Below are 14,794 nucleotides of genomic sequence, written 5' to 3' on the forward strand. Positions count from 1 at the left end.
TTCCAGTATAGTATTACATAGTACAGCATTAGTATTCTAGTGTAGTATTTTATAGTGTATATATAGCCTCTCTGCTTTAAAAATGAGTGGCTCCTCCAAGCTTGTTTACTTTTGATTTGATATTTCTAACTGCACTCATTTAATAACTGCCACTGATATCACTGAGTTATCTGTAACAGCATTGCCTAGGTTCCCTGTGCTAGCCAGACTGGGAACTACTGCAGCCTTAAGCTATTTTCTTCGCAAATTTCTTTTCTCCTTCAGGGAGAAGAAAAAAAAATAATCACCAAAACATTGAAACAGTTCTGCTAAACTATCTCTACTCAATTCAATAACCTGAAGATTCCCCACCTTCCTAGGGGCCTTGTTGAAGGCAGCAGAGCTGGAACAATGGTGGGTTACTTGTTCTTCGTGCTGCAGTGCTGTCTGCTTTTTCAAGCTGCAGAAAGCCCCTGCCAGTGCTTAGCATCTTCGCAGCACTGTAGCAACAGTAAGTAATTAACCCTCAGAACTCTGTGATGCTGATAAAAGTCCTCCATTTTCAGCAGGAATCCTGGACGCGTGGCTATTATAGTTATAGATAGGCAGGGGTAAGATCTGGCTTTGGTAGTATGTGACAGACATGTCAGTTTTTCACATCTGTCAGGTTTTCACATACAAATACAGGTTTTTAAAAACCAAAACATCTGTCAGGTATGCTTTTGTGTGTGTCTCTGTGCATATGTATATCTGTGTGTGTCTTTACAAAATTGCTGGTGATCATATTTTTGTCTCTGGGTGAGATAAGGACTGTTTCCTACAGAATACACTGGCAGGTGAGTAATGTCAGTCTCTGCCCCGGGGAGACAGGACAGAAAGTTTCACCTGGTTGTAGAGGTTCAAAATGACAAAGGACTCAAATGATTTTAATCTAGCAGCCCTCTTCTGGGAACAAGACTTGTTTTCAGCTTAAGAAAACAAAACCACAGGACTAACTATCCTGCCAGGAACTCAATGTGAGGAAGCTGGGGAAGATGACATAGTGAAGTAAGCTTGTATATCAGCTATTTATTGTAAGTTTATTGTTTGATAGTTTATATTATATTAATAATGCATTATTAATGCAGCATATAAATATTTTAATATATATAAATAATAGAATCTTGTTGCTTTAGGTAGGCTACCCTAGAATGCTTTTGATTTGTCACAGCAGCGCTTTGCTTTCTGATTTCTCCATGGCCTTGTCGCTGCCCCTGTGACAAAGCAGCATGTCCTACACTACCTGCAGCCCAGCTGAGGTGAGCACCAACCTGTAATGGCTTCACTCTGACCAACGACAGTGAGGAACCAGCCTGCAACACACCATACAGTTATGTAAAGGTGTCATTTTGAGGGACCAGACAGCTAGCTGGTTGGTAAGTGCTTTTCCCTTAGAGAGCGGGAGTTTGCCTGAGGAAAGGGATTAATACTGACCATTGTGTTCTGCCTTCCTAAAACACTCCCTGCAAAGAGTTTGCTCTCATTCAGGAAATCCTATGCACCTGAAACATCCACTGTAGATGGTAAGACTTACTCTACTCAACCAAATCAAGAGAGGTAAGTGTTAAAAAGCAATCCACTTTTTACAGATTAAAAAAATAAATTATTCAATGTTGAGTTTAAAAACTGCATTTAGGAGGGAGGGTGACGAGCCTTTCCCACCCACCAAACCCAATCCAGGTTATCATTTTCTAGTTAGGCAGCAAAAGGAACAGAAGACCCTCCACGTCATCAAATCAAATTTCCCATTTCCATAGGTACTGTGTCATATAACCTTCGGAAATGTATCCAGCACTAGAACCCTTTAAAAAACAAGATCCCTTTAATCTTGGACTATCCTGATTTGAAGGCTGTCACATGAAAAAGTTGTTTTAATGATCAGGAATCCTCTAATTTACAGCCAGAATGTGCTCTTGAGTAGTAAAATCCAGTATAGTCCTTCAGTTAACGTTCCTCTTCTGGCTGGTGCTGACCCTTCTGCACCCAGAGCGCCATTCAGCCATTGTTTTGCACAAGCCGAGCGCAGTCCATCACCCTGCCTGTAAACTTTTTGGGCCCCGTTATGCTGAAAATCAGGGCTGGTGCTTGGCTCCACTCTGAGCTCTCCCTTGCGTGCGATTTCACTAGCCATGAAGTAGGGACAGGTAACTTTCCCGCAGCACAAAGAAAGCTTTTGGCCTTGTAACATTCTATATAGGCACTGAGGCCACAGCTAAGGGCACGCTAAATCTGTCTCTAGCCTCAAGCTGATAAAACATGATGGTGTTTGCAGTTGTGCATCCCACTACCTTTACTACCTGCCGCTGAAAAAGTGCTTGCTCAGGGAGCCATCCTGCGCTACATTTTCCTCTTGAATGGCATTGTGATCTAAAAAGCCCTTTCTGTTCACAAACACCCCGAGAGGAACCTGCTCCACCATCTACATAACTTTGAAGTCTTGAGAAAATAAACTTCAGTCATCTTGTTTCCCTTTTCCAGCAGCGATCGGTGCTGTCAGACGTGGGGAAGAAAGCAAGTTCTGGTGACTCCACCTCTAGTTTTCCCTAGCAGCCTGGCTTCACAGCAGCAGTCCCTCGGGATGCTGCTCCCTGCTTTGGAGGCCGTTGGTAAATCCTTCCCAAGATTTATGTGTCTCAGCATATGACTGCTTCCCAGAAGGCCATTTACGCACTGCCCCCTTTCAGCACAAATTGCTCTTGATTATGGAACGTTTACCCTTTTTTCTCACACTTATTATTTTGAAGTTGTATTACTGGCAAGATTTTTCTCAACAAAATATACTGATGTACCCTGAAACGTAGTATTTTGTGACTTCTTGCATCTTCAGACTCGGCTAGATTACTTCTAGGCTGTCCAAATTAAGCAGCATCTAAAAGAGACACTGATCCAGAGGGAGAAGTCTGAGCTGATACCACCCAGTGTGGCAGGCTTCTGGCCAGGCTGGGACAGCCCAGCCACCAGCAGCTGTGTCTGCCAGTTCACGTGGCCCTGCCCGTGTCCCCCACGGGGCATTCTGAAGGGCCAGCTGATCAGGAGCGGGCATCGCCTTCGCCCTCTCTGGAGCATAGCTCCACCTTCAAGTCATTGCTGTACAGTTACGTACTTTGATTTGCCATATTAGAGCTAGATGTCACGTGCTTCATCCAAACGTGCTCTCAAGGTCCTCATAAAAGTCTACCAAAGTGGTAGACAGACATCTGTCTCAAAACCTCTGCAGGCAAAGGTTGAGGCTACGGATTTGTTTTCACAGGTGACTGAGGAATCGTTACTAAATCTTGTCTCAACAGTTAGCTACTGACTTCAAAGCAAATTGGTTTTGTCAGCAGAAATGGATAGGTTTAGTTTCATTTGGTACAACCATGAATTGGAATAATGACAAAGACCGATGGAAACCCCCCCCGTTTTCTAGTTTAGACATGCTTTGTAAAGAATGAAAGAATATAAAAAATCAAAGTAACTGAATAAAATATTTCAACTGACTTTTAAAAGGGGAGGAATACAAAAAATAATTTAGAAGGAAATGCATTACTTATTCAGAAAAATTCACTTGAGACAGAAGTTTGATTTTTAACTAGCCTGAAGTACAAATAAGACTTCATATTGCAATAGCTAGGCAAAAGTTGAGGGGAAAAAAACCCACCTGTTTTTCTTCCGCAGCTATGTGCATTTGCAATGCTGTTTATCTATTTCACATGAGTAGTCAATATTTTTACTGCTTTCTCGAGTCTTTCACAATGCAGCAAGTAAAGAAATCAGCACTCTTCCCACCACCCCCACAAGAGTAAAACTTGTAAGAAGTGGCAGCAGATAGACATAGTGTTTGGTACTTAGAAACAATCGTAATTTAAAAAAAACCCCAAACTTCTTTAAGAAGGCCGGACAAGTTCTTATAACAATTGAAGTGTACGTAATTACTATTACAATATATAGATCGCTACCTGAAATTTTTTAAAACTGACGTTATGAAGTCTGAAAAATTGCAATATAATTGCTACAAAAGGTTTTCCTCCCTCTGATCTCTTATAGCCTGGGGTTTTCATATAGATTGTGGGTTTGTTCAATAATTGATTTTTCCGAAGTCATGATGTCTTCGAGGCATTTCATACAGGGGAGAGAAAAATAAACACAACTCCACTCTGCACTCTCCTCCAGCATCCTGCTAGTATGGTAAAGTCTGGAAAGTCCACTCAATCTTTTTTATATTGGCTTGTATTTTTCTGTGAAACCCTTTGATATTTGGGCTCAAAACTTTTTTTTTTTCAAACCCAATCTCCTCAGAATCCCTACAGCTCAAAATGAAACATTCACGTATATAAAATCAGCCCAGTATAGACACCTACATGGTAAAACAGCTATCTTAGGCCTTCTAGAGAATACTGCACTTTAGAAAAGTCAGTTGTTCTACAAAGTTTAAAAGACTAATGATTAAGATGACAGATCTGAATAAAGTCATTTGGCAGTTTTGTGTTGGGTCTGTTTATTATCTCCCCACCAACACTAAAGACTAAAGTTCAAAGATTTCATGTACTAACCATGGATTATACTGTGTGCTCTTTGAGGAGTAACATCCGGACATGTGTCAAAGACTAACATTTCCTTGGAAACTTGGTAAGGATTATGCTACAAAAATCTTTATACGTGGTGACTAGATATCATGCTGTGCAGTTACGCTGTTTGCTACTTGGTGACAAATACCACAGTGACGTGAATGGTTACTCAGACTGCTGTAGAAAGAACTGCTTTAGGAAAGTTACTGTTTTACTTATCGTTAACAGATAACAAGATTCTGACTTGAACCTGTAATTGTTTATTTAGGTAATGCTTCCCCCTTCCAGGAGCTTATAGTTACTCAGTGATGGAATTTTACTGATTCACAGAAAATTTTGGAGTCTAGATATCACGCCACCTTTAGCCTCTTTTATAACAGTGGTTTTTTTTTATAGCCAGACAGATAGTTCTTTAGCCAGCTACACAGTTTATACCAATAGGAAATACTCTGGATTTCTTCTCAGGAATAATGTGACTGTGCTGGTATACTTAGAAACCAGTCAGGAATTCACACAGAAGAGCCCTGCCCACGGTTAGCAATAATACACTGCGCTAAGAAATCTAAAGACAAATCAAAGCTATATAAAAGCACTTACACATTAATCTGTACTTATTACTACAGTGACAGTAAGCACTTCAAGACAAGGATTAATTTTATTCAGAGTGCCTACTGCAGAAGCTTTTAACATCTGCATCACCAGGGACCATTAGCCACTAATAAAGAGGCTGTGGAGAAAATAACTTGAGAAAAACCATCGTATTGACAGCTGGCTTAAAACCATCACCACACAGCAGTGAGTACGTTCACCAGAAAAGTTCAGGAATCCACCAGTCAAAAAGGTTGAAGATCTCTCTGACTTACCACAATAGCATTTCTGTTCATAAAATGCTATCAAAAAAAGAAAAAGTAACTTAATCTACAAAAAAAGAAATGAGCTTTCTACAGATTTAAGTGTTTCTGCTCTCACTTTACACAGATCTATTCACCAAAACTTTCAACTAACTGAACCAGTAACTTATTTTGCTAGCCTTTGATTGGATATCTTATATATAAGGGCTGAACTGAAATCTGTTACTGCAAGAAAATGCAGGTTCCATTTTGGTCCTTCTACAGAATATAAGACACTGAGGCCAGAATTTTCCTATCAGCTGCCAACAAAACTGTTTGCTTAGAGAGAATTTTCCTTTAAGTAGATACATGGTAAAATTTGAAGGGACTTTAATTAATTTGCTAAAAGGCCTCTGTAGCATTTTAATGTTCTAACAGCTTGCTGGAAGCACCTACATCTCTCATACGAGACGTCTCACAGTATCTGGTATGACTAACCCAGTGGAGACTGCTGTCAGAAAAGACTATGGCAGGAGCCTGATGGTGAACTCCCGTTTCACACAAATATTTAGGGAAAAAGGTAAAGCTGATTTTCAATGGTTTTAGAAGAAAGCTTGTAGTTTGCTTTAGTTCCGTTGTAATCAAGACTACAAGCAAACAAAGGGCAAAGAGAAAAAAAATACCATTGTCTGGCAGGTACCAGAGGACTAGCAGGGAAAACGTGGAGTTTGCTTCTTTCACCTGACATTCAAGTTAACCCGTGGATAGTTTCAGACTACCCAGTTGTAATAGAAAGCCAAGATTTAGCAAAGGAATAGGCACCCTGTGTCCTGACATTCACATGTCACTCCAAGATCGATGTACGCCAGTGACAGGCCATTCAGTTTGACAATACCAGTCACGCTAGCGAGAAGCTGGTGCTCTTTTCAAGGGGTGATCTTTTAGCAGGATATGTAAGAGGCCAAATTTCAGTAAACCCTCCTCCTATTTTCACCACTCACTCGCTTACCTGTAAAACCTGCTCACCAGAACCTCACTGGTGAATCCCATTCCCCCCCAAAACTGGAGACAGCTATCGGTCACTTCACGGGCCAGACGACCTGCCTTTAGCTTAGCCATGGAAGCAAGTTTTGTCACATCATTGCCTTCCACATAGAGAGCTACAAAAAAAAAAAAAAAAAAAAAAAAAAAAAGGCACAGTTAACACACATCGAGAGCTACAAAAAAAAAAAAGGCACAATTAACACACACACAGTCACCGACAACAGCCTGCATCTAGCCATCGCCTCTCCATGTTCCTTTAGCCTGACAGTGTTCTTGGCACGAAGGGCGGCGGGTGTGGGGGCACGAAGGGCGGCGGGTGTGGGAAGCAGGCTGGGGGCTCACCCACGGTGCGGTACAGCAGTGAGCGCAGGAGCTCCACGTCGGTTGCCAGCTCGGCCAGGCGAAAGTGCACGACTTGGTTGTGCAGGATGGGCTGGTCAAACACTTGTCGCTGGCGAGTGTAGTCAATAGTTTCTCGTATTATATTTTCCAGTGGCGTCAGGACTTGAAGAAGCAAAAAACAAAACAAGACATCATTATAGCCAGATCTGTTGTTTTCCTTCTTGTTGACAAAGATGTTTTTTTTCATGTAGTACAAGAAATCAGGTTTTCTAAAGTAAATTATTCCATACGCTCAGTTTGGGGTGCCGTGTCAATTCTGAAAAAAAGTCTGGTATTTCCTTGCACCTTGAAGGCCTCTTTATCCCTATTCCACCTGAGCCCCAACCTGTCAAAACTCAGAGGAGAGCGAAGCGGGGTGGGGAGGAGGGAAGGAAAGTCATGGAGAGCAGTATGCAACAAAGAGTGTGTAAACTTCATCCCTAATGCCTCATTTGGGGCCCAAGCAAAAGCTTGTGGTAACTCCTGTTTTCCATGCTACCTGTGTCCTGAAGGTTTGTTACAATCCCAAAAGAACACCTGCAGGCAGAGACTGTGCTCACTGAGGAATGCTGTTCAAGGAAGGCAGGGAGAAGGTAGAAACCAATTCAGAGACCAAGGCACGCAAACAGGCTGCTTCCTAGTCTGCGTTCCGTGACCAGATCCCAGTATAGAAAGGAAGGGAAAACCACTAAGATTCGCAGCCCCTTTTTAGTAAATACTGAACAGTGCTTCTAACGGGAACAGAATCAAAACAGGATACTGCTGGAAGACAGGTGATAAAGATAGCAGACGCTGCTTTAAAGCAAGAGAATGAGCTTTCTGCTACTTTTTGAGCAAACTTAGAGATACCCTATTTTAAACAAGAAGAAAAGGGAAGTTTCTTTTCTAAGACAAAGAACCCTTGAAGTGAAGGGCTAGGCTCTTGCAGCCTAGCTAGGATAACAGCAGGTGCTCAATTTGTGGAGAATTTTATTATTTTTTTTTAGCAAATGTGGACCCACGTCACTATGGCAAGCAAGAGGGAGAGGAACAGAGTTCACAATCCCATCTGTATGAGAAGGGTCAGATTTTCTTTTTTCAAAATATGCATATCCATGTCCATTCACATATAGAATCTAAACCACAAAAACCCGAATCTGAAATGCAAAATACAACCAAGCCTTGGACTACTACAAAATCCCTTTTCCCACCTGCCAGTTACTCACAACAGGAGCCTGGTATACTTCCATATTCCTTTTTGCATCACTTTCAAGAGCACCTCTATCTAAACTTCATCCCTATACTGCTCTCATATGAAGACTCTGCATTCCACCAACTGACCCTGCCATGATCGTCCACCAGCTCTTCCACAGAGCGCTACTTTTCATGTTTCACATGCTGTCCCCACATTTTGCAAGGTGATCAGCTTTTTTCATTCCTTAAATATTATTCCCTCCTTTCTCAAGCAACTAGCCTCTATGCTTATTTTTCAAAAAAGCATATACAATAATGTCCTCATTTCTTCTGTGCTATTACACTATGCTGCCTTGCCACCCTACTGCTGGTTTTCTGGAGAAGAAAAAAAATTGCAATTTTCAGGGACATCTCTCGTACAGAGGAACATCCCTGTCCTTCCAAAGGACTATGTAACACAACACTGTAGCATGCATAACACTAACATGTTTTTCACTTCTATGTCTACAGTCTCCAGCTTGGAAGATGCTAAAAGAGCAAGAAGTGTCCAGGCACCTCTTGTCCCTTGCCCCTAAAATGATGCCTGGGAAGCAAACAGCCAAGTCTGAGCTGCTGGCAGGGAAACTAAACAGTACATGCCAGTTCTAGGAGAGCAGAACAGAGGTAGGAGGGATAATGACAAGGGATTAGTCTTGTGCTGGTCTGTCGGAGCAAGGCACTCCAGCATGGCTCACGTGGTTCCCAGCAACCAGCACCAGGGCAAGAAGAGACGAGAAACAGCAAAGACAAGGCAGGGGCAGGACAGGGTGATAGGGAACAGGCCAACACCTATTTAGGTCCTGCTTGCAAAAGTGCTGAAGATCATGAAGGGGTTTTGGACCATCTCTGCTCAGGCTGTCACCATGCATCAAGGCTTGGAGTGGGGGGCCTGGGAAAAGTGCTCTCAGAGTGTTCACTTGTCCACCTCACTGCCTCCTTCCCACCCCAGCTGATTGATCCATCCTCCTGTTTCCCTAACTGCCATCACTGCCCATCTGCTTATTCCTGGGACTGCCACCTGCACACAGAAATAAACAGAGGAAATCTTCTAAGGACAGTCCTGGGTAGCATCAAAAGCAGCACAGCCAGCAGGCCGAGGGAGGTGATTCTGCCCCCGTACTCTGCTCTTGTGAGGCCCCACCTGCATGCAGCATGGCATCCGGTTCTGGAGCCCACAGTACAAAAAAGACATGGACCCGTTAGAGCACGTCCAGCGGAGGACCACAAAAATGGCCAGAGGGCTCTAATGCCTCTCCTGTGAGGAAAAGCTGAGAGAGTTGGGGTGGTTCAGCCTGCAGAAGAGAAAGCTCTGGGGAATCTTTGTTGCAGCCTTTCAATATATTAAGGGCACTTGTAAGAAAGATGGAGGGAGACTTTTACCACAGCCTGTAGTGACAGGACAAGGGGCACCAGTTTTAAACTGAAAGAGGGTAGATTTAGATTGAACATAAGGAAGAATGTTGGGGTTGGAACTAGATGATCTTTAAAGTCACTTCCAACCCAAACCATTCTATGATTCTAAGAAAATCTAAGAAATTCTTTATGATGAGGGTGCTGAGGCGTTGCCCACACAAGTTGTGCATGCTCCATCATTGGCAGTGTTCAAGGTTGGATGGAGCTTTGAGCAACTCGGTCTAGGGAAATATGTCCCTGCCCATGGCAGGGGGATTGGATGTCATGATCTTTAAAGGTGCCTTCCAACCCAAACCATTCTGTGATGCCATGACTACAGAGAGCTACGAGCACAGCTCTAACATGGCAAAGCTTAGCTGTGCAATAAACAGCAATGAAATGCTGTCATGAATACCATGGCTGCTGACAGCCCTGTGCAACAAAACAGCACACAATACTTTGCCAGTCATACAAGTACAGAGAAACTCCATTAACAGTGAAACTAATTTTTCTCTGAACATTCCCCACCCACCCCCCATATATTTCTTTTCTCTTTTTTCATATAATGTTCTCTACATCCTCAGACAACCTTGGCCCCATGGGTTTCAACAGACAGCACGTGCAGGAAATGTCACTCTAGGGCAGCCTAAGGATGCAGCTGAGAATTGTGAAAGCACGTGAAGTTGCCAGATGCAGAATATTTTTTTCCTTGTATCTCCATCTGATTTATATTTTTCCATTTGAAACTTCTGCTCACTGTAAACACACTTTGCCTTGCTGCATCTCTTCTCCAAACAAAAGGAAATTAATATATTTTTCTTAGGTTGTGGCTGATCACCCTCTAGTGAGATGTACAGTGAGTTCCAAGCTGAACAATCTGTCTCTTTCATAAAGACGTGCATCGCCCATGCAAAAGGATCCGTCATGCCGCTTACTGGCCATGACTCAATGGTGCTCATAAAACTGAGAGTACAGAAGCAGATAGAAGTCATTACAAAAGTGCCATTCTGCTCTCTCACACACACTGAACTCCGTCTTTGCCTCCAAGTGAAGCAATTAACAAAAAACCTGTTTGCTTTCTTGCCACAGCAACATACTTTTCCTGTGATCCATGCACCAGGTCCACAAATGGATGGTGTTTACCAAGTGTCATAACATGGGAGAGATACCTGGCAACTCTTCTCTTTGAATGAAGCAAGAAACACAGCAACTTCGATAATGTTTCACTCAGAAGACCACACCTGTGACCAAATTTTGCAATTCCAGGAAACTAGTTTTCTATTTATATTTTAAATCTGTTTGACTTAAAATTCCATTTAAAGGGGGGGAGAGAAAGAAAAAAAAGGTGAAGAAGGAAGGAAACTCCCCACAAATTCTGAAATCTGGCCACAAAGAAGATAATTAATAAACAAAGAGAAGGCTGGAGCACAATACTTGCTTGATACTAATAATACAGAAAAACAGAAAACAAAACAAAAAGCCCCAAACACAACACAACAAAACAATGCCCAAAAAGGAGAGAAAGAAAAGAATGGCAGTCAACTGGCTCTTCCAAGTTTTAGGAAGCAGTGAAAGCAAGGGTGCCAGGACTGGGCCCTAGAGCAGGCAATTTTCAATGTCACGCAAATAGTCATGAACTGGGAAGGAACAGAAACGTCCTTCTGAGGGCCACAAGTGAGCACTAGGATTACACACGCACATCTAATCACAAAACTGCTGAAGGCATGTGCATAGTTTTGCACACCTGAGGCTTCAGCAAAGCACTTGTGGTTGAACATATGTAAAACCATTTGCAGGACCGGCAGTTAACAGCGAGATGTCACTGTGTAACAAACCGCAGCCATCAAGTACCTGGCTGCCTTCTGAGTACTGGTTACTCTTTTTTCTTGTTTACAACTGGTTACCTCCAGAGTTTGCAACTTGGCTCAAACCATGGGTCTCGTCCCTGTTCCCAGTGATTTTATACATTTTATATCAGAATGGCTATAAACCAGGGGGCCCAGCGAGATATAATACACTGGTCACCATGCGGCAGAAGGCAGCTCCAAGGTCTTCCTCCCTGATGGCTCCTGCCTGGCCATGGCGGGCGGAGCAAAGATGCCCTTCCCAGACTGCTCATCCAGGGTGAGGGTTTGCCTGCTCCTGCTGTGTTGTTCTGGGCAAAAAGAAGAATTGAAACCTGGTGTCCCGCTTCCTGGCAGGGCATGGTGACTGCTGGGCAGTTGTGCAAGGCTGGACAGTACCAAACTCTCAGTGGTTTTAACAGGAGTGATCAAACCTGCCAGACTTTGTGTTTGGATGCTGTCAGTGCGCGTCACTTTTGCCTGGGGCATGAGTAATGCCGTGAGCTACTCTGCTGCCTGGGGAGCACCACTGCAACCCAGAGTTTCTGATTGTTTTGTTTAACTTAGACTTCAGACTGAGCATAAAAATGCATAACGCACATCCTTGCAGTCTGTGCATGCCTTGATTAAAGCAGGACCAGCAGCAGGACCATGTCTCTTCCTTGCCTGAGTCTGCAGCGGCATCCCTTGGGGGTCTAACCTCCTGTTCTTTGCTAAAACTACTCTCACATTTACAATTTATCTCAGGCTGAACTAAGAATTTTGGCCCAAACTAAAGATTTTTTTAAAGCATTTGAACTCTAAAATATTTGGTCTGGGATCAGCCCACAACAGGGAGTAATTTTTTATTTGGTCACTGAATCAGAAAATCACTTCTTAGAATTCCCGACTCCCCAGCCACACACAGCCAGTAACAGACAGGATATGCGCAGGAGCATGAATATATTGGGATTATTTACATGACCGTGAAATTTAAAGAGGACCAACCTTCTTACAGTGAACCATTGTATTTAAGTCGAAGAAGCAAACACGGGTGGGTGTGTGTGGAAGGTTGGGAGGCTGAAAATGGACAATCCAGACTTAGGTCTGTTACCTGGAATATCCAGAATCCATATAACTCAAATATGCGGATTCAGGTATGGCCTGAGGCCAGAGTAACAAGAACTCTGTGACAGCTTAACTTCAGGGAAAGGAAACTGGTGCTGTACCACCTATGTCCAAAGCATAGGGAGGTAAAACAGATCCGTAAAACAAAGCTCTTTTACATGCTGTAAGAGCCACTTCTTTACACAGCCACTAAGAATTTTCTAAAATCCAGGATAAACATCATAGCTTACTGTACTAAAGGATAAATCACCACCCTTCTATTTCATGCCAGTATTTTAACAACCTTTGTACTATATTTGTAGCAGACATAACACGATGCCATATTTTCTTATCAGCAGAAAAGCACCAAGAAAAAGAAACAAGGCGAAACCATCCTTGCTGATATGTCACAAAAATTTTTCTGTGTTGAGCTTTTCTACAGAAAAGGAATATGGTCTGTATCCAGGCTATGACAGATTTCAAAAACAGATCATAAGAGGTCACTCCAATTCACAATAAAAGGAAAGTGCCATTAGTCATGCGAAGGGTGACCCCCATGTCCCTGCCCAGCCCCAGAAGCGCAAACGATGACTTACCAGTGGCTACTCCCCACAGCCGCTCTTCTTGGAACTGCAACATCTGATATGTAAAACCCTTTCCTTCCTCACCGATGAGGTTTTTGCTGGGGACCCTCACGTCTTCAAAAAAGATCTGAGCTGTGTCTGATGACCTCATGCCCAGTTTGTCTATCTTTTTAGCAATGTGAATGCCTGAAGAAAAAAGGGGTATTAGGAACACCGCAAAAAATAGAAACACTCTGTACTTTTAGGAAGGCCACAAAAGAAATAGAAGCACTACACAAAAGAAATAGAAGCACTACATACAAGTACATCATTTTAAGAAAGTGAAGTTTGCAGATGTGAAGGTATGTGCCAAGGCTACAGTGAAAACTACCTTCAGGAAAAACTTAACAGTATTCTGGAATTTAAGAGTAAAATGGTCCACATCCTATTTTGAAGAGTTTTTCCATTTAACATTTAACTAGCAAATCAGAAACTGCAGTTGTAAGGGGTCCACTTTTCTTACGTCTTGAATAATAATTGTTTACTAGTAGTAATAATCTTACTTCACAGACTTCTTGAAACAATGCAGTATTTGCTTATATTTGATTTTTAGTGCACTACAATAAAATGCTGGGATTCAATTTAACGGTATTTACTGAGTGCCTGCATTGCTGTGAAACAGTAGAAAAATATTTAAAAATGACAAAAACAGAGCTATGTTGTAAGCTGTAACTAGAGAATTTCTCTTCCTGGAAATCCTTTTCCTTCCCTCTCTTCCACACTTATTCTTCCCTTTCTAGCCTATCCTGACTTTTTCTGGTACCTGTAGAAGAAAAATTTATAATCATGCCACACTGTTTTTTCCTAACAATAAAAATTCAGACTCAAATTCATAACTGCTACAAGCATTCAAAAATTCCATATCAACTCCAAATTTTGTTAAAACTGTGTATTTTACGATGGCCTACAAAATACTGCTTAGTTCATCTAAGTAGTCATAGAAGGGTTCATAATGATCACAGTTCATTCCTCTGAGTTGTCACGGACGTGCGTGTGAAGAGGGTTTGCCTCCCCACAGATCCCCCTGCACAGCACAGACTGACCCCGTGTCCGGTGGTTTGTTGGAGATGAGCCCAGTTCCTTCAGGTTTGGCCACGTAAGTCTTCAGCTGCCTTGTCACACCAGGCAGGACTCCTTCCTGCTGTTCATTTTTTGCTAGCTACAGGTTCTTGCTCTTGTGCAGATGCAAGCATGGCTCACCACCGCGCCATGGGAGTTTAACAGACATCCACTGATACGTTTTGTGGCAATTCTCTTGTCTTCAGTTTTTACCTCCTTGTTGCTGCAGGACTGATGCGAGTATTCGGGATAGAAGGCAAGAATGTTTCAGAGGTAAATTGAGGCCAGCAATCAGGTATGAGGATTTGTGGCAAACGTACTGATTCCATCTGCCAGGGCAACATTTGTAGAAAAACAGTGTTCCAAAACAGCATATAGGTCCTTGCAGAAAACCAAACATTTCACTATATACAACATACGTAGTATTCTAACCAGTTTTGTGAAGAGGAGGCATTTGAGAAATATTTTCCTCTTTATTCTTTTTTTTTTTCTTTTCAGTTCTCTACTACTCTCTAAAGTGGCTCAGTAGGAGCTGGTCACTGCACAGGCTGTCATGGTCCCTCTTTGGGGACCATATCCTTCATGGCTTTCAGTGAATACATCTTTCTGAACCAATATAGACATCTCAACTTCTACTGACAGGAGGGCTTCAACCATATGAAAATTACTTTGGTTTTGCACGCAGAAGCAGCTGGCAGTCATTCCCCTCTCTCTGGCTGCACTGAATAAGGTTATGGAAAGTTTCATTTCTCCGCAGA

At 42.5% G+C, this 14,794-nt stretch overlaps 1 protein-coding gene across 1 annotated transcript in view; it reads right to left on the minus strand.

The window, feature by feature from the left end:
• The window catches only part of LOC121087638 (probable acyl-CoA dehydrogenase 6), a 93,363-nt gene that overhangs the window by 4,082 nt on the left and 74,487 nt on the right, over nt 1-14,794 (minus strand). Inside the window, exons 6-8 of the mRNA XM_040592906.1 lie at nt 12,951-13,124; nt 6,782-6,943; nt 6,405-6,555 (exon numbers count right to left, since the gene is read on the minus strand). Of these exons, the coding sequence (XP_040448840.1) occupies nt 6,405-6,555; nt 6,782-6,943; nt 12,951-13,124 (487 nt within the window). The remainder of the gene's footprint in view (nt 1-6,404; nt 6,556-6,781; nt 6,944-12,950; nt 13,125-14,794) is intronic.

This window comes from Falco naumanni, chromosome 4 (genome assembly GCF_017639655.2).
Source record: "Falco naumanni isolate bFalNau1 chromosome 4, bFalNau1.pat, whole genome shotgun sequence".
Classification (NCBI taxonomy): domain Eukaryota; kingdom Metazoa; phylum Chordata; class Aves; order Falconiformes; family Falconidae; genus Falco; species Falco naumanni.